The sequence below is a fragment of the Gracilinanus agilis genome, chromosome 2 (genome assembly GCF_016433145.1).
Source record: "Gracilinanus agilis isolate LMUSP501 chromosome 2, AgileGrace, whole genome shotgun sequence".
NCBI classification, from domain to species: Eukaryota; Metazoa; Chordata; class Mammalia; order Didelphimorphia; family Didelphidae; genus Gracilinanus; species Gracilinanus agilis.
The window spans coordinates 63,387,677-63,408,803 of NC_058131.1; the positions used below are offsets into that span (position 1 = coordinate 63,387,677).

Genomic DNA, 21,127 nt, shown 5'->3' on the forward strand with positions numbered 1-21,127 from the left:
AGAGCCGGGAAAAAGGGGCAGCCTACACAAAGGTATGAGGTAGGAGTTGGAGTGTCATGGATTAGGAACAACAAAAAGTTTGGCTAGAATTTAGAATATTACACATTATGTGAAAATACATTATGTGTAATAACTCCGGAAAGACAAGTTGGGGTCAGGCACAAAGGGTATAACATGACAGATAAGAGAGGAATTTGCATTTATACTTAGAGTAGGGTGTATGTGTGTAGGATCAATGAATTTATTTAAAAATTTTTTTGATAACTAGTTCAAGATAATTGGTTTCCTTTGTAATACTACATATTTGAAGCACAGCTGATAAAGCACTGGGCTGGGCAAGGAAGACGAATTCAAATGTGGCCTCAGAAACATGTTACTTGTATGACCCCAGGCAAATTGCTTTATCTCCAATTTCTCAGTTTCATCAACTATAAAATGGTACCTATCTTTCAGGGCTGTTATGAGAATCAAATGAGGTAATATTTGTAAAAGGAGAACCTGGCACACAGAGGACACTAAATAAAGACTTATTCCTACCCCTTTCTCTACGTCCCTTCTATTATACATTTGTTTTTTAATTCCTCCCCCCTAAAATTTTTATTTATTTATTTTTAAGTATTTTTCCATGTTTATATGAATCATCTTCTTTCCTATCTCTCTTCCCTCCCCTCTCCCAGAGCCCACAAGCAATTCTACAGGGTTTCTACTACACATTTAAAAACATTCTAATGGAGGTGTCCATGGCACCAAAAAGGTGAAGAATTCCACTTAGAAGCAATACAGAGCAATAGAAGGCTTTTGACGAGGAAGTGACAGGATCAGCTCTGGGCATTTAGACAATTCTTTTATTATTATTATTATTATTATTATTATTATTATTATTCTTTTTTTTTTAAACCCTTAACTTCTGTATATTGGCTCCTAGGTGGAAGAGTGGTAAGGGTGGGCAATGGGGGTCAAGTGACTTGCCCAGGGTCACACAGCTGGGAAGCATCTGAGGCCAGATTTGAACCTACGACCTCCCATCTCTAGGCCTGACTCTCAATCCACTGAGCTACCCAGCTGCCCCTGGGCATTTAGATATTAATTTGGCAGCTGTGTAGAGAATGGATTGGAGAGTGGATGGCCAGATGCAAAAACATTAATTGCTGCAATGGTTCAGCAAAGAGGGAATGAGAGTTTGAATTAAGAGGATAATCACTAGTGCAAGTAGACACTGATAATGTTATGAAGGTCAGATTGTAGGAATTGACAGTTGATTAGATATGGGCAGTGAATGAGAGTAGAGTCAAGAATAATGCCTTGATTTTGAGCTTGAGTGACTAGTAGATTGTTGTCCTCAACCAAAAGTTAAGTGTAAATGCTACCTCTGATAACCATGTGACCCTGGGAGCAATATTTAAATTCTCTCTGCTTTAGTTCCTTATCTGAAAAATATAGATAATTCTATTTACACTATAGTCATCTGGGATATAGTTAATGGGGGAAAATGCTCTGTAAATCACTAAGCCCTACTAAAATATGGGTAATGATTTTTTTTTATTACAGTGATAAAGCTAGGCTTTAGGAGGTAGATAAGAAAAATCTTTACAAGCTGGCATTTGCCTGACAAGCAGCCACCTTCTATCTACATGCTCATTAATCTGTAACATCCTCTACAAAACTCTCTTAACTGGTTATCGGGAGGTAACAAAACTATAGGCATCCCCCCCCCCCCCCCAAGAATTTATATATAAACTTTTATTTTCTCTCTCAAAAGATCTTAGGACTTAAGAGCTGGAAGGGATTTTAGAGATCATTCAGTTCAATTCCTTCAGCTTATAGAGGAAGTAACTGAGGCCTAGAGACTTGTCCAAGGTCACACATTAAATAGAAGTGAAATTCAAACCCAGGTTTTCTGAATCTATATCCAGTATTCTTCTTATTATGAATTTCTAATATAAATAGGGAGCTAAAATTCCTACAGCTAATGAATTAAGATGAAAATTAATGCATACACAGATCAAAATCTGACCACTGAAATAGAACAAAAATGTGAACACCCATTGCTAATCACAAATGGAAGAAGGGAAAGAAAGAATACAGGTCAAGCATTCTTTCTTCTGTCAGACAAAATTATAGTAGTCTCTAGTCATCACATATTAAGTTTTTGGCTGATTTCCTCCCTCATCTCCCCAGCTTAACTTCTAGGATAGGCTCACTGCAGATATGAACTTTCAGAGTCCACATTTTTCATAATGTGTCCTCTAGCATAGCTTGGTAATTTAAAAAAACTGAACTCTGTAGGGGGTTAAAATAAATAGAGAATAAGAGATTTTTCTTGGAACATGTAAAATCTAAGGCTCCAGGAATACACAGAAAACAAACACAAAAACCACATGCAGACTTGTGCCTGTTTCTATTACAAAAATAGTCTGCACATATACTGCTGAGCTATGCTCACTCAAGGACCCAGCAGAGCAAGCACTTTTTCCTGGTTATTCCATCTCCAATGTAAAGACCACTTCCGTTTTCTAGCATATTCTTATTTAGAGAGTAAAAAATAGTTTTATAGGTAAAAAAGGAATTAATTACCTTTAAGACCCCGTTCTGCAAGAGGTAAGAATTATGGAATAAAACTAAATGCTATCCTAAATGATTATTTCAAACAGTCCAGATGCCAATCAATTCAGGGCTAGATGTACAGATACAAAGTGGATATTGTAGGCTGGTGTGTTACTAAAGGGATTACAGAAAAGGTATCAAATGTTCCCATAAAGATAGCACTAATACCACTTACTATTTTGAGTAAAATGGGGAGTTTGAACTTAACTAATATTTCTCTACCATTTAAAGGTATACAAAATATTTTCTTTACAACAATCTCAGATAAAGAATGTGTTATCTTTATTCAGAAGATGGACAACTAACAGGTTTATAGAGATCAAGCAATTTGTCCATGGCCACTTAACTAGTAAATGGCAGAGCTAGGATCTGAATCCAAGCTCGACTCCTAGTTCAACCCTCTAACTGTTATATCAAGCAAATTTACTTCCAAGTATTTACCCCTCCCCCAAAAGTACAAATATACATAATTTAGTGGGAATAAAAGGCATGTATAATATCATAAACTTTGGGGGGCAATAAACCTGAAAAATAATTTTTTAAATAGATAACACTTAATTATAAAAGGAAAAAGCTCAGCTGGTCATGTATTAAAAGTAGGGGATAAAAGAAAAGAGAGTCCAAGTGTTGAAGTTAGAAACAGAATTTTCTAACTAAAGATTTTCCCAATGGAGAGTTTCTGTGGATATTGAACTTATTTGTTATATATATGAAAACTCAACACTTCCAAATTAGTTTGTAAGAATAGCTGGTTGATATCAGAGAAGATGAGAATTTACTAGCTAGATATTTGCAAAAACCTTTGCATAATTGATGGATAGGACTGGATTAGGAACGTAATTGAGAAATATTACTAGATGCAGAGGACGGTTTTAGTAGTGGCTCCTTGAGTTTTATGGAAAGACATGCACAAGAACTGCACTGAGAAGGAAGGTGTGAGTTGGCTGTGACCTACACCTGTGAGTTATAAACCTAATAAGGAGATTATAGACTCATACAAGAACCCTTCCCTCTCACTAAAAGGGAAATGCTTTTTAAACCTCAAGGCATTGTATAAATGGGTTATGATGATAAGGTGAGAGATAATGTAGTAGTAGAGGAGGCTAGCCCTAGAATCAAGATCTGAGTTCAAGTCACTTTAATCTTTCAATGCAGGCAGATAGCCATTAAAGTTAAATATAAAGGCTCCTGCTGTCCCTCCTCCTCATTTACATAAGAATAAGGTAATGCCCCATAGGATCACAGATTAGAGATGGAAGGGAATTTATGGGTTAACCCCTTCATTCAATAAATCAAGCAACTGAGACAAAGAGAAGTTATGAATCTAAAAGTACAAGCTATAGATGACAACTTGCATTGGGGGAGGGAGTTTCCAACCTGGGAGTTCCATACACAGTTGAAATCACAGGTCTGTTGGCCACTCCCTCTGGAAAAAAAAAAATCATGGATGATTTCAGTTCATAAATAAGTATCAATGATTATGTGTTTGTAAACTGGCTTTCAGATGAGTCTATTCAGATTAGGGGTACACATGCAAGGTTAACAAATCTAACCATAAAATTATTTCTACATGATTTTTTTGGACATAGTGCTGTTAACTTACTATGGGATTATATCAGCTTTGGTACACCATATCAGAACCCTAGGTACCCTCCACCACTCTGACTGGAGGTTAAAACAAGGAACTCTTCCCAAAGCCTTCATTTAAAGACATCTCCCAAGGCAGTCTTCTCTTCATTTCCCATCAGTTGTACCATGTACCATCTTCCCTTTTGAAGGATGCCTCCCTACATTAGACTATAAACTCCTCAAAGGTAGGGACTATCTTTCTTTTTTTCTATTTATATCCTTAGTGCTTAGCATATTGTAGGTGCTTAATAAATGTTTATTGACTTTAGACAAGTCACATTCCTGTGACTCATATCAGTAAAATGAAAATAAAGTCCCTCCAAACTCTTCATTTTATGAATGAATACTTTATGCAAGTATTCCCAATATGGACTTTTACATTTGCCATCAGCAATTTAAAACATTAATCTTTTTTGATTACTTATCATATCAGTAAAATCATTTTGAGCAAAACCTCTCAACTTACGTATATTTGTTAATTATATTTATGCATATGATTTTAAGTGCGTGTTATTTTAATACTTGGCTTTAGTGGCTGACAAACACTTCATTTATAAAGATACACAGATCTGAAGTAAAGAAGTACATAGTTAACTACCCTTCCTCAATTATGATCCTAATTTAATCCCATCTATTAATTATGCAAAAGGTTTTTGTAAAAATCTAGTTAGTAAATTCCTATCTTCCCTGAAATCAACCAATTATTTTTACAAACTAATCTAAAAGTGTTGAATTTTCATGTATATATGTACACATATATATGTATATGTATATAAAAATAAACAAATAGGTTCAATATCTACAGAAACTGTCAGTTTGGAAGACCTTTAGTTAGAAAATTATATTTCCAAGTTTAATACATACATGAGTGTTCTTATAAGTGACATCATTTTAGGCAACACATCACATTGGTTATGAAAACATTTCCTCTTTGAAAAGTCTCTTGCCATAATACAAATTTCCTCAGAAAAAAATCACTTGTTTTCACTTTTGGTTAAAATGTTACCATTGTCTAATATCCATGATATACAAGGAACTAATACAAAATGTTTCACCATTCCCTAACGGATATGAATAGTTCTCAAAAAGCTCCAAATCCCTAATAATAAAAGGAATGCAAATCAAAACAATTCTCGGATTTTACATCATACTCAAAAAATTTGCAAAGATGACAAAATATGGGACCAATGAAGGCTGGGAGTGTGGAATGATAGACACATTATATTATACTGTTGGTAGAGCCTATGAAACAGTCCAATCATTGTGTAAAGCAATCTAGAATTATAATAGGTCAGTAACAAAAATGTTCATGAGGCAGCTGGTGGATCAGTGGATGAAGTCCTAGGTCAAGAGTTAGGAAAACCTGAGTTCAAATCCAGCCACAAATAGTTTGTAGCTGTGTGACCTTGGGTAAGTCACTTAAGCTCTGATTACTTCATAAAGGGATCCAGTGGAAAAGAAAATGACAAATGATTAAGTATCTTTGCCAAGAAACCCTATGGATAGGCATGGTTTATGGGGTCATAAAACACAACTGAACAATAACAATAACAAATATTCATATTGTTTGATGTGGTAATCTCCAAATGAGGCATATACCAAAAGAGATCAAAGAAAGAAAGGACCAAGAATCACTAAAATATTTACAGCAGCACTTTTTGTAAAAGTTCCAAATGAAGCTCCTATAGAAAAAAATGGCTATTCAGTTAGTGAATGGTTAGACAGATGGAGGTAATGAACAGGAAGGAATTATTCTACTACAAAATGCTTTGCCCCCATGTGACCTCCACCTTAAAGAGTCAACACAATGACTAGTAAATCTTTGCTAAGTACTATTGTATCAGAAATCTCTGCCATGCTGCTCTACTTCCCTCTAAGCTCACTCTCCTATTGGGTCCTCACCACATCCATCTTAATCCACACAAGTGGTGCTTCTACTCCTTTCATTCTCCTCCTTATATGCATCATTTTGTTTACTTGTTTACTTGTATCACCAGTACCTGGCACATAGCAAGAGTTTAATAAAAGTTCACTCTTTCTCACCTTAAGAAAGAATGAAGATAAGGAATTTGAGGAAGCACAGGAAGATTTATATGACTTACTTGGACTGAAGCAAAATAAAACATAATTAAAAAAAATAAAAACATAAAGAGCAATACCAGAATCAAAATTGATTGCTCAGTCAATAAACATTTATTAAGAGCCCTCTGTTAAGCACTGGGGATACAAAGACAGTATCCTGTTCTCAAGAAGCTCATAGTCCAAGCTAATATATAAACAACTATATATTAAAAAAGACTTCTGTAAGATTAATCAGATAATCAGTGGTTGTAGGGGTGGAGAGAGGTGTTCCTTCCTGCAGAAGGTGGGATTCTAGTGACTCTTTTATTACCTCCAGGTTCAAAATGAAAATATCAGTTGGCTTACAAAGCCCCTCACAGCCCCACCCATCCACTAGTTCTGATCCACTGCCATTGGCCTATTTGCCATTTCTTGGATGGGATAATTATCTCTCCTGATTCTGGGTATTTTCACTGGTAGACCTCCATCAGACTGGAGAGAGTTAAGAATAACGTTGAGGCCTCAATTGTAGATGGCCTCCACAAAAGGGAGAAAAGGTATGGAAAATAGCTAGTGGATAATGTATAGATCGAGAGAGGGTTTTCTGAGGATGAGGGGAATTTGTGTAGAAAGAGAAATTGAAGCTAAGTGAGAGAGTGGGGATTTTGAAGCAGACAACATGGAAGACAGAATCACTTGTGTATATAGAAGGTTTGCTTTGGGAAGGAAAAGGACCACCTCAGATAAGAAGGGTGAAAGGAGATAGAGGCAGACGTCAGTGTGAGGTAAGAGGAGGAAGAGGAAGCTTTTGGCGAATGATCTAAATTTTTGTAGTGAAAATGAAACAAAGTTTTCAGTTGAATGGATGGAAAGAAAGCAAGACATATGGGGAGATTTGAGGAGAGATGAAAAGGCTTGGAAAAGCTGTTGTAGAGTGGAAGGGTGGGTCAATTAGGGAGTGTGACAGGATTACTTGACTTGTGTAATGACCAAATTTGGCCCTGAAAAAAAGATGAGAAGACACTTTTCTCTCTTTTTTTGCAGATGTGGGTGGCTATTTTTGTGGAACATGGTATATACTGTTAGACTCAAGGAGTGAGTAGTATTCCTTAATTACTTCTTCAACTGCTCTTCTTCTTTGTTATAGGGAATGGCTTTCTGGATAGAGGAAGAGGATATTTATGCTGGGAAATGAAGGTGATCTAAAAAACTGAAGATCAGTAAATGCTTTTAAAAATGTCATCTTGACATGACAGATAAGCATGTCAAAAATACTTGACATGACAGATAAGCATGTCAAAAATACATTTAAAAATACTGAGAGCCACTTGTCATCATTAAAAGGTCATGAAGTTAGTTTTTGTAAAAGAAAAATATATGACATCTTTATTCTACAACTTTTGAAATCATTTTTCTAGGACAGAACCAGAAAATTTTAGTGTGAAGAAAATGTTGGCATATGTAATTTTGGGGGGGTAAAGGATTTCAGAGATATTTTTGTTAATTTGTTATGGTAGCACTTGCTAAATGAATTACTCTGTGGAGAAATATTTGCCTTTGTTCCAATATGTACTTCAGACAAGAACTCTGCAAATGTTTTTGCAGTGTACTGCATATCTTTTTTCAAAGTTTTTTTTTCCTAAACATGTATTTTCCCACTAGCTTGTTTCATAATTTCAGGGATTCAGCCATTAGTAGATTCAGGCAGATGAATCTCTTAATTCTCAAATACAAAAAAATGGATCTGTGATCTACTTGATTTGGAAGTTCCAAGGACCAATCAGTCACTCCACTTAATCAGTGCCTATTATGTGCCAGGTAGTGAATCAAGCACTAGGGATATAAAGACAAGAATGAAACAGGTTCCTTGATGAGCATGGATCATTTTTTTTTGTCCTTGTAATTCTATTGTCTAACCCACTGATTAACACTTTGGAGGTACTTAATCAATACTTGTTGAGTGAAATCCTTACTTCCTGAATGTGTTTTTTGACGTGACTAATGTGAGAATTTATTTTCCTTGACCATGCAATATTTGTTACAAAGGATTTAGGGGGGAGGGAGAGCCAGTAAAGCATGAAAGAGATAAAGTAAATGCTTGTTAAGTGAAAACAATAACAACAAATTTAATTTACCAGTTGTTATTGATATTACTATGTTGGTCATGTGTTTTAAATAGAACAGTTTTTCATATGTATGTCAAAAAATTTATGGATTGATTTATTTGCATTCAGTTAGGGGAAACAATGTATATTTAAATTAGTTTAAACAGATTCTATACAAAATAAACATGAGATAATTTTAGGATGGAAGGCATGGTGTGTGTGTGTGTGTGTGTGTGTGTGTGTGTGTGTGTGTGTGAAAGCTTCATGTAGAAGGTGATATTTTAGCCAAATCTTGAAGGAAATAAGGATGCTAAGAGGCAGATGTGAACTTCAGGAAAGGAGGTCAGTCAGTGCATGGTTAAGAGTAGAGAGGTAGATTGAAGCAAAAGGTTGTCAACTACTTTAAATGCCAAACAGAGTAGTTTCTATTCAATCCTACAGGTGACAGGGAATCCCTCAGGTTTACTGAGTAAGAAAAATGAAAAAAATCAGACCTATCCATTAGAAAAATACCCCTGGTACCAGTATGGAGGACAGATTAGAGATGGAGAGACTTGAGGCAGGGAGGCTACTGCAATAGTTGAGAGGTACTTAGATCCTAAACTAAAGTGGAGGCTGTGCTAAAGTATATCAAAAAAGGGACTGATGCTAAAGATACAAGATCTGGCAATTGACTGGATTCTGTTTGTGGGGTGAGGAAAAGTGAATGGATGACACCAAGCTAGGAATCCTTTTCAGAGAAAAAGTGAAATTTGGAAGAGGTATAGGTTTTGTGGAAAAGATAATGAGACCTACTATTTAGATCCCAACTCATCCATGCCTCTCCATCCCATGTGACTCAATGAAAATACAAAGGGGTTGTGGGGCTTCTTTTCACTGGCCACAACCTAGGAGCCCCAAACAGTCCATGGGCATGCAGCCATAAGATGATCTGGGTCAGGTGATATGCCTTCAGGGTGAGGAAGGCATGTTCATAGTTAGGTTATGACAGTCCCAAAGAGTAAGCCTGGTCAAGGAGAAAAGTTAATGGGAACATGTAGAGTTGGGCTAAAGAGGGTAGAGGGGAGAATTGCTGAGGAAGAATAGGTGAAGAGAATTGATGGGGTCCAGGGGAGATAAGCTTCACAACTGGCTATCACAAGGAGTGTAGGCTATGACCCCTCTTCCCACCCTTTAAACTGGCTGGTTTTGTATCACTGGGGTTATCCCAAGTTTCCTTGGAGGTGCTTGGCTCTCACTCTGAAGACCACTGACTTAAATATGTTTTTCATTAACTATGGAACACACTCAGAAAAAGACTGGCAAGACTCTCAAAAAGATGAAATGTTATGAGTGGATTTTGAAAAGCATTGTTAAAGGGACTACCTACACTGAAGGGATCAGAGATGCACTTTGAAAAAAAGTGCCAAAAATCCAAAATATTTTGTAATTTTTATTATTGAATTTATGGGTAAAGAAAGTAAACATTTTGAGGGAATTCAAAATTAGGTATTACTTAATATTTTCCTGTTCTCTAAATTTAGGTTATCTCACATTCAAGTATGTTAAAGGAATTAAAACACCACTTCTATAATCAGAATATAATCTCTGCTAAATCCTTGGAGATTCCTCTTTTCAGAACTGCAATGTTTTGAGCCAACTTTTGGGGAAAATAAATGAGAAGTCTTAAAAGTTTAAAACTCCTGTGGTAAACTTTGGGTTATCTTTCCTAATAGTAATTGATATCATCTGGCACCAGTCCTACTCTACTAAATAGTTAAAGGGATTCTGCTAATATTTACATCAGAACACACATTGGCTCAGTTATGCCAATTCTGGCACATATGTGTAGCAGTACATACACATAGTAAGCATTTCACATTTGAAAATTTGAACACCTTCCATCAAACCTTATATAGAAAATTAAGTTAAAATCTGATTAGCTAGAGACTACAAAGCATAGAAAAGCTGACTGTTGCCTAGTAGCAGTCACTGAGTGATGAACTAGATATCAGCATAAATGTTCATTCAATTTATTTGAAGTGTCAACTGGTGTGGAAATCAATTAAAATAAACATACAAACATATAAAAAACACATAGTCTCTTATAAAACAGCTACTGGAATAATTTTATTTTTGGTTCTTGAAACCATTCTTCCTGAAAACAACAGCAGCAACAACAAAACTAAAAACAACCCACAATAAATTGCCCATAACTTCTGATACTTTTAATTTCTTAAAGAGAAAATGAGACCTCCATTTTCCCCTATCTTCTGGCCTCATACCTCAGAGCAGGCTACTTGAAATATTTAACTAGGAATCAGTCTTTGGCAATGCTTTACCTATTCGTTATGGTGGGGAAAGTATCTACATAGAGATCTGAAGGATAAGCAAGAGACTCTACTGGGGAAAATGTTTAAAGACAGACCCAACTACATGTGATTATTTTCATATGCTGCCCAACAGTGTATGAATGTTTCCAAAGACCAAAGCTGGCGCCTGTTCGTGGGACAGAAGCTGGGTGGTGGAATATTGCAAGGATTTTTTCCCTATTGAACTACACAATCTGGTCTCCATTAAAGTCATTTCAATTACTAGAGTCTTAAATTCTTTCTAATTTTAAACAGATATTTTAAGCCATGAGTTACCTTTTAGTACTAAAAAGACCTTTTTCAAAACCTTTGAGTCCAACATCACTAATTATTTTATGTTAAAAGAGGGCAAATCTCCATTAAAAATTTAAATTCTCCATTCTCCAGGATGTTATATTCAGTATTCAACAAACTGACCTTGTTATACTGCCATAGTTTAAATTCTCCTAATCTGATCCAGAAAGGGGGAAAGAATAGTTCTCAAAAGATTCTGAGTCATATGAATTGAATATGTTTTTAACTGCCAAGTTAAGCTTCCTAAATAACGAACCATATAATATTATTATTTAAGTTCAAAATTTTAACCATACAAATTAGGAAAATGTAATAGGCAAGATTTTTACTGAAAAGAATTACATTTTCCACATTTTATGTCATTATGTCTATCAGGGTATGAAAAAATATTTTTTAAACAAGCTAGTCAAGTTAAAGTGACTATAGAAAGACTAAGGAAAATGAAATAACTCCATACTGCATTTTGAAAAATAGTAACTAAAATGAAAATCTCAGACTTGTTAGGAGTAAAAGCAATTTGGGTTTCTACTGTTTCAGTAAGGGTTAGGGCAAGAAAGTTTTTATTATTCTCTTCGCAACTAACATTATCACAGAGGAGTTAATTCTTTTGGAAGACTACAGGGCTCTGGAAGCCAAGTATGGGTGGAAATGCAGGAGTACACAGAAATAGAACTCTGGGACTTTTTATTCCATTGCTCTGCAAATCATTTTCCAGCATGCCAATGATTTAACAGTAATTTAGCCAAGGTTCCCAGAGTAAATCATGTTTATTCCCTTTACTGCAGAAAGTATCCCTTATTTGCCAAGTCAAGTCATTGTTTTCCAATAGAGATAAGTCCATGATATTTCTGAGAAGTAAAGAAAATTTACTGTAGAAATCCAGCAGAAAAGCAGTGTATATATATCTTATTTGATACTTACACTGAAGGAATTGAGTATTTTCCATATTTTGAAAAAAGGATAAACTTATTCTAACTGATCTATCTTGAATTAGTAAACGCAAAGGCAGGAGTAATAACTGACATACTTTAAGGTTTAGAAACTTGACATACATGATCTCATCTGATCCTTGCAAAAGTTCAGAAGTATAGGCTATCATTATCATTCCTATCTTGCATAGGAGGTGAGGTGATTTCTCCAGTATGTCTTATAGTCCATGTCTTTGGTGGGATTCACTATCCTTCTATCTCCAAGTCTAATCCCTCTGCCCTTGTTTTGCTGTTTCCCCCCATAAACTCATTAATTTGGTAATTAAAAGAACTCAAAAGGTTCTTTTCCCTGTACTTATGTAACTCTTATCAGAGGTATCCCAGATTTTGACTGTTGCCATTAGTATTACTGCTTTGACCCTCTTTATAAACCAGGCAGGAGGGACCACCCACTTAGACCTTATTAAACCTCTTCAGCCTTCTCTTTTAAAGGCAAAACAATTCTAGTTTCTCTCATAGGGTTCCTAGGCAGTTACTATTTTCTAACATCTCTGTGGGCAGTGTGGTCACAAACATCCTTTGAAGCAGAGTGTGGTATAGTAGGAAAGCAAAGAGTGCCTATGGACAGGAGCCTTGGATTCTAGGTTCTAGTTCAGGCTCAATACTGCTTATGGGACCTTTGGAAAATCACTATCTTTCTCTGGACCTCAATTTCCTCATCTACAAAATAAGGAGATTAGAGTAGAAAATCTCTATTGATCTTTTCAGTATGATGTGCCCATGAAGGAAAATCTAAACTGGAATTCTCAAATTAAAAAAAAACAACAACAACAACAAAAACACCCCACTTTACTCCACTTTGATTTTGCTTCTGCCTGGGAAGCAAAACCTAAGATGAAAGTGTAGCAATGTACTCAGAACTAGTATCCTGGCAAATAGAATAAGAACAGGCTGCTATCAAGAATTTATTTAAGCAAAGAAATATGTACAACTTTATACTCTCATCCCCCGACTTTCTAATGTATGCTCTAGAGTTAGTTCAGACTCTGAAATACTTTTCCAGTTCCCACTTGCCTGGTCTGTAAAGTGAAGGGGGTGGGTATAATCAAAAAGAGTAACAATCCATTTTCAACAACATTGATTGTAAATCTCCCTATCTCCCCCTACATGTATAGTGTATAATGGAATAAATTCCTGAAATTAATATTTTTAAGCAGAAAGAATACAAAAGAACTGATAAAGACCTTGATGGAATAAAGCAGAATGCAAAACTAAAAGCACCAACTCCACAAGAAATGCAGAAAAGGATAAGCAAATCTGAATGAATAAAAATAGCTGATGGGGTCCTGGAGGAAGTAAATGACAAGTCTTGACATTTTACACCCTGAAAGGCACTGATCCAACTGTGCGTATAGAAAAAGATGTAAGTTTATTTGGTTTTATTGCTATTTGATATTAAGTAATGAAAGTTACAAAAAATTAAGAGGGGATTATATAATGTCTAAAATACCTTCCAACTCTTGGAGTTTAATACTCATACATCTAAAGTATTCTACAATTATGATATTAATAAGTATGTTGAACAAAATGTTTTTTTGACCCAACATATGTGACATGAGACAAGTTACAATTTCTCTAGACTTAAATTTCTTTACTTGCAAATTGAAGGGGGTAGATCAGATAGCCTAAGGCCCCTTCCAGGGCAGAATAGAGGATTCTATACTAAATGAAATATAAAACTTGTATCATTACTAAGAGTCAGCTAGGCAGAGTAGATAGTGTTGGGCTTACAATCAGGAAGATCTGAATTCAAATCCTACCTCTGACAACCACTAGTTATCATACACTGGGCAAGTCACTTAACAACTATGTGTCTTAGGCATGTTGTTAGTAACTTGGTTACAGTATGACTAGGTAAAGAAATATCCACACCAGTAAATTTCCCATATATATAAATAATTTTGGATATCTCTTATATGTACATAGTTGTTTGTATAATGTCTTACCCATTACTTGATGGTGGGGACTGCTTTGGCCTTTCTTTGTATCCCCAGAGTTTGCTTTACACAGTAAGGACTTGAGAAGTATTGTTGATTGTGCCACTAATCAGTTCAACAACGGAATCAAGGCTAATGCTTCTTCAAGATATAGAGAATTTTCTCAAAGCCATCAATAATCATAAGAAAAAATGTTCTAAACCAATCTTGATTAGAGAAATGCAAATTAAAACAATGCTGAGGTACCACCTCATACCTATCATATTGGTCAATATGGCAGTAAAGGAAAATGCTATATGCAGAATCCCAAAGAGATAATAAAAAAGGGGAAAGAACCTTCTTGTGTAAAAATATTTATAGCTGCTCTTTTTGTGGTGGCAAAGAATTGGAAATTGAGGGGATGCCCTTCGATTGGGAAATGGCTGAACAAATTGGGGTACGTGATGGTGATAGAATACTATTGGGCTATATGAAATGATAAGCAAGATAATTTCAGAAAAATGTGGAAAGATCTGTTGAAACTGAGCAGAAAGAAATAAGCAGAACCGGAAGAACACTGTACGCAATAACAGCAATATTAGATGATGATTATCTATGAAAATTTGGCTACTCTCAGCAATGCAATGATCTGGGATAATTCTGAAAGACTTATGATGGTAACTGCTACCCACCTCCAGAGAAAGAATTGTTGGAGTCAATTTTCCCATCAGTGTATCTTTGGTTTTATTTTGGGATTTTGGTTACATATGAGTGTGCTCTTAAAACAATGACCAACATAGAAGTGTGTTTTGCATGACAATAAAAAAGGGCCAGATATGTAGTGGGGGCTCTCTAGAAAGAATGGGATGTCATTGGGAAAGGAATTCAAGCTCCCTGAGGGCTGGGACTGTATTTATAAATTTAGTACCTAGCCCAGCATAAATGTTTACAAAATGTTTATTGAGTTTACCTAATGAATTTGAGCTGCTGTGGAAATGAAATGGGTAAGAATTTGCAACTGATTAAAGAAGAAGAGGGATTATAAAGAGGATGTCTCTAAAAGGTTGTGAATCTGGCCAACAGGAGAACTGGTGGTAGGTACCCTTGGCAGAATTAAAGATGCCAAGAAATGCAGTTTTATTTTGGTAATCTTGTCACATTGGATATAACATTCTTCTAGTTCTGTTTATTTTACTATCAATTCAAAAAACATTGCTATGTTTCTGTGAATTCATCATATTCATTTTTTTGTGAACAGAGAACATTCCATTGTTCATACTCCATAATTTGTTCAGTCATTTCTCCCATCTATGGGCATTCACTTAGCTAGTGGCTTTTAAAGTCAATAGAGGTTGATTTCACAAAGTTATCAATAAATTGTTCATACATTTCTAAATGAGTTTTTTGGTTATTTTTTTTATACTTCTAGTGTTAAAAAGGAGACAAGGATTATCATGAAGTTGTAAATCTTTTTTGAGGGGTAGGGTGTAGAGGGAATCTCCATTTAACTGAAAGAATAAAATAGCAAAAAAAATTAATTTATCGTTCTTATCTCATCAAGTTACTAAAACTCTATTCTTCAAGGTTACCAAATAGCCCAGCTCCTAAATTCGAAGTAATTTTCTTTTTGACCTTTCTGTAGTACTTGACACTTGTAGAGGGACTATGATCTGGGGGTAACTGGTTAAGCTGGACCTTGTTTAAAGGTCTTTGTTTTCACACAAAGATGTTTCCCAAGGGAAGATATAAGAATCCCTACTGATATAATATTCAAGACTCTTTCCTGGCATTGATTGCATGAGAATACCTTTCTGAGTATTCCTTTGCCACTGATACTGATTGAAATTGTCTAAGTCATCATATATTGGAGCAATGCCTTCAGAATTAGAGAGCAGACACAAAACTGGGGAAACACAGAGAATACGGGGTCTTTAGACACTTGGACTTGGTTCCCTGGAAGGGAAATACACATGTCTCCTGGGCTACTACAAGGAACCGCATGATCCTAGGAGAGGAAGAACCACATATCCCTAAGAGAAATCATGTGGCTTATGGAGATGGTAGATGGTAGTTCCTGGACCAAGCAGGAGTTATAGTTAAGGAAGAAGAGACAGCCATGTGGAAGAACAAACCAAAAAATCTTGTCCTTCATTAGTATTCTAAGTTATTGGACTAAGAAGGCCCAAGAAGTAGAAGCAACTCTAATTTCTCTCTCCTTTCAGAGCAGGGCTTTAACCAGAGAATTACTATAAATCTGGAGGACCATAGATTCCCAGAGAAAGTTAGATTTACTAGAAGGAAAATAGTTGATTCTATCCTCCCCAAATACTATTCCTTTGTGGGGAAGTATCAAACTTACAGCAATACTGAAAATCTAAATGTATGAATAGGTCCCTGGGGAAGATGTGGCTCATTGGAGAGCAAGGAGTTCTGAATATATGGACTTGGGTACTAGTGCTTTGTGTTTTGTTGAGTGACACAGTTTATCCAATGTATTTTTTAGTCTGAGTACTTCCATGAGAGCCAAGGGACTTTTTAACCTTATAAAAATAATATTGGATTCTCAAAGAAAAGACCTTTGGCAGATGCATGAGCAAAGGGGAGATCTTTAATATTTTCCCCAACATCAAGCCTAACCTCTATAAACGCAGAGCTTTGAGTCTAGGCCATGGATTATACACTGCTGACTTCTTGACAGGGAAGAAAATAAAGCCTTACATTTGGATTTTTGTAATCAGCCTTGTAAGTGTAGGATAGGTGGATAAATTATCAGTTTACTTGAAAAGGAATTGGAGGTTTTAGTGTACTGAAAGCTCAATTAGCCACAGGGTGATAAGGCAGTCAAGAACGTTAATATAATCTTATTTTACATCAAGAGAGGCACAACATCTTGGAACAGATAAGTTATGCCTCTTCTGCCATTTTTCCACATTAGACCATATCTGGTGTATTATGTTGATGGGGAAGACACATTTATGAATGACACTGATAAATAAAGTATTCAGAGAAGGGATACCAGGATGGAAAGAGTTTTGAGCTCATGCCATGTAAGGATATACTGAAGAAAGAGAGGATAAATAGTTTGGAGAAGACTTAGGAGGAAAAAAAGATAGTAGGAGGGCTAAATAGAAGAATCTGTCTAGGATTATGTATAGATTTAGAGCTAGAAAGGCTATAATAAGTCATCTTATCTGATCCTCCTGACTACCAGTATCTTCTCTTCCATAACTTTTCTCCATTAATTTATATATATTTAAAACCCTGTCTTAGAATCAATACTATGTATTGGTTCCAAGGCAGAAGAGCAGTAAGGGTTAGACAATTGGTGTTAAGTGACTTGCCCAGGTCACAGAGTTAGAAAAGTATCTGAAGCCAGTTTTGAACTGAGGACCTCCCATCTCCTGGCCTGGCTCTCAATCCACTGAACCAACCAGCTGTCCCCCTCTTCCCCTTTCCCCACCCCACTTATTTTGAGTAGATCACGTGTATGCTTTATATATTCATGCTGACTGCCCTACTAGAAGATAAGTACTTTGAGAGTAAGGACTACTTAATTTTTATTTCAGAATTTGGCATAGTCTTTGGCACATGGCAAACACTTAATATGTTGATGGACTTGTTTCCCAGCTTCTAGTTTCTCTCCAATAAACCTTCCATACAGTTGCCAGATTCCATGCCCCTACGGCACAGATCAGTTCATACCATTCCCCTGCTCAAGAATTTTTAATGGCTCTGTACTATCTCAAAGATAAATACAAGTTCCTTTAAGTCTTCTACAATATGGCTCTAACTTTACCTACCACCCTTAACTTTGGTTTTCCTGGAATGCTCAACTCCAATGTAACCTCTGCAAAAAAAGATTCCCTGGTATTCTCCAACTGTCAATGCTCCACCTCTTCTCCACTAACATTGTATTCCCTTCTCTCAGGAAAATATAAGCTTTTTAAGGACAGGAATGGTTTTGTTTTTGTCTTTGTATCCTCAAAACCTAGCATACTATTTGGCATATACAGTAGGTGCTTAATAAATATTTTCTGAATTCAAAAAGAAACTCACTATTATAGAAATAGGTTCTTAAAAAAAATGGGGCCTTGTGTAAATGGAATTAGCTCATCCTCATTCATTGTTAGACTCTAGCCATCAGAAATAATGTCACCCACCCAACTTAGAATTAAGTGAGGAGGGGAAGGTCTGTTACCCATATGTGACAATAAGTAACAAATCAAAAACAAGGGACTGCCCTTTGGGCAGTCTAAAACAGTGCTGAGGCTGCCATTTGTCCACTTGAAATTGAAGGTGGATGCAGGAAGTGACGAAAGATACTATCTTTTAAATATGACGGTAACTTCCTGTGGAGGCAGTTGGAGCTTTGAACTTGGTGTAGAAGGATCTCCGGCAAGACCTCAGACTGCCTCCCTCTGAATTGTCATGTGGGTTAAGTTAGACTGACTTCCTTCTCCTCCCTTGGCATTTCTGGAGGCTCTACCCTCAAGGAGGCCTCTCTTGCTTCTCTAATTGTAAAAGGTCTTGGGGCTAGAAGCCTTATTTAATTAACCTCTGTGCTCCTTTGCTGGGGCCTCTAAATTCTTACCTGGTCCAGACCTCTGGTCTGGGCCAGAGTTTCTCTCTCTCAATTTCCCTACCTTCAAGCTTCCTAATTGTAAATAAACTTCCATAAAAGTCATCCTGACTTGGGTCTATTTTAATTTGAAATTGAGTTATTCCGATTTCTGGCGACCATACCTTAAATATCTAGTTTTAACTCTTACAGCCTGAACTGGAAAACTGTCAGAAAACAATAATGAAGCATTGTTTTTCTCTTGCCTACATCATATTCTTAGATACTAAAAGAAATAAAAATATGAATTGCTCAGGAACTTTAAATGGCATATTTGGGTTAATTTCAAATGCTAGTCATCTAAAATAGTTTAAATATAAGTGCATCTCCTTTATGCAACAAATATATTCTTGATAAGTTTCTGAGAAAACTCATTCTCTTCAAGAATTGAGATTTCTTTCCCTCTGTAAAATGAAAAATCTTTTTGCAAAACAAATTGTCTCCCCTCATACATCTTGTAAAAGTGGATTTTCATACTTTATAAATACTTTCATACTACATAAACTAAAAATAGTTACAAATGTATCTGTCATTCAAAATACCTCAGAGGCTAAGAACTAATCATTTCTGTAAGAAAGTAGCAATGAAGATAATACAAATGATTCTGAGTAAGTCAGAGATGTAAAGGTGGAGAGACCCAGGAGCATCTTGTTTCAACCTCTCCCAATATACAAAAGATGAAACAGAAATCAAGAGACAGAAAATGCCTATCCCCCAAATCTTTGCTTGTTTTACTATGCCACGGGGATTTTTTAAAAGCATCTTCAAAAATCAAGATTAATAAGTAGAGTACAGCATGAAGTAGCATTGATGCCCAATGGTTCCATGTTGATCTAAAGACACATTTTAAGCAGAGGTAACTTTTTCAAAAAAGTGAAGGAAAATATATTAAAAACATAAATTTGAGAGAAGACACAATATGCTGTAGTTTATGATTGTCAGTGACAAAGTCAGAGAACCAGTATTTACTTATCTTATAATTATATATTTTCATTTATTCAGGTTTAGAATTTAAGTAAATTCAAAATCAGTAAAAGAACTTTTAAAACTAAGAGAAAAATATTAGTCTTTAAAAACTCATCACAAATCACCAAAAATTCTTTGATACATTATGAAACAAACATTACAAACCCACCCTGGGAGTTTGGGGTAAAGTACTAACCAGTTACTGCCAGCAGCTGTGAAACTCTCACCTCCATTTCCTCCCTATGAGACCTGTCTCTGTCTTCAAATTCACGTGTCCTTCTCCGAGCCTCTTCAAAGGCCTGCTGGGCCAAGGCATCCTCCTGCTGTCAGAAAGAGGTGTGAAATGAGGAATCCTTTGACTTTCAATGAACAGCCAACACTAATTTTAACAACAGGCTTACTTGTCACTACTCCCTTCAATACACATAATGAAAGACTATTCCTACAAATGCTAGGGCTTGTAGACCTAGTCTATGTTACTTTAAAAAACCTTGTGTTTTCATGTTTCTACATGAGTGGCAACATGTTAGGAGCAGATTGAAGAGATCTGGATGCAAATACTGTCAATGAACCTTATGGAAATTGGCTCTGTCATCCATAATAGAAAATAATACTCATACTACTTACCTCATGGAAACTGTTCTCATATCTTCTCTAGCCCAACCCTTTCTTGCTGATCTTCAGTCTTACATCTCCAACTGGCTACTGGACATCTGGAGCTAGATGTCTTGTTATATCTTAAATTCAGCATGTCCTACACAGAACCCAGTATCTGTTCCTCCCTCCTCTCCCCATCTTCTCTATTAGCATCGAGAGCACATCATCTTCCTATTTCTAGACTTCCCAAACTAGGTGTCATCTTCAACTCCTCACATCCAATTGGTTGCCAAGGTCTGTAAATTTTATCTTTACAACATTTTTTGTGCGTTATCCCTTCTCTCCTCTGACACTGCTATCACTCTGGTACAGGTTTTCATCATCACACACTTGAACTCTTCTAACAGTCTGTTGTTGGTCTCCCTGCCTTAAATCTTTCCCTATTTGAGTTTCACTAGTACTCAAAATATTCCTAAAGCACAGGTCCAATCATATCAGCACCTCTATCCAGTACACTCCAGTGGCTCCCTAATACTTCTAAATTCCTCTGTTTGACTCTTAAAAGTCCTTCAAAACTTGGCAACTTCCTATTTTTTTAGTATTCTTACACCTTACGCCTCTCCATATACTCTAACATCCAGTGACAATGGCTACCTTGCTGGTTAAAAAAAAAAAACAAAAAACATGTTGTCTTCAGTCTATGCATTTCTTTAAAAACAAAAAAAATTATTGATGTATTTTGTTTTTTTACATTAACATAGTTTCCCCTAGTATTCCTTCCCTGTCCTTCCAGGAGAGGCATCCTGTCCCCCCAAATAATGTATTTTTTTTAAAGACCAAAAAAAAAGCAGCATAACAGATTGATGCATTGACAAAGATTTGCTTCCCACTCCCCCTCCCTCCCATGGCTCTGCTAACTTCACTCTGCATCAGTTCATGCAGATCTTTCCCTGCTTCTCTTTGCCTCACTTGCTATTTCTTACAAGTGTAAGAACAA

General features: G+C 36.0%; 1 protein-coding gene across 1 annotated transcript in view; it reads right to left on the reverse strand.

Annotated features, from left to right (window-relative positions):
* The window catches only part of CBFB (core-binding factor subunit beta), a 107,721-nt gene that overhangs the window by 21,324 nt on the left and 65,270 nt on the right, over positions 1 to 21,127 (reverse strand). The window contains exon 5 of the mRNA XM_044659430.1: positions 19,730 to 19,856. Within this exon, the coding sequence (XP_044515365.1) occupies positions 19,730 to 19,856 (127 nt within the window). The remainder of the gene's footprint in view (positions 1 to 19,729; positions 19,857 to 21,127) is intronic.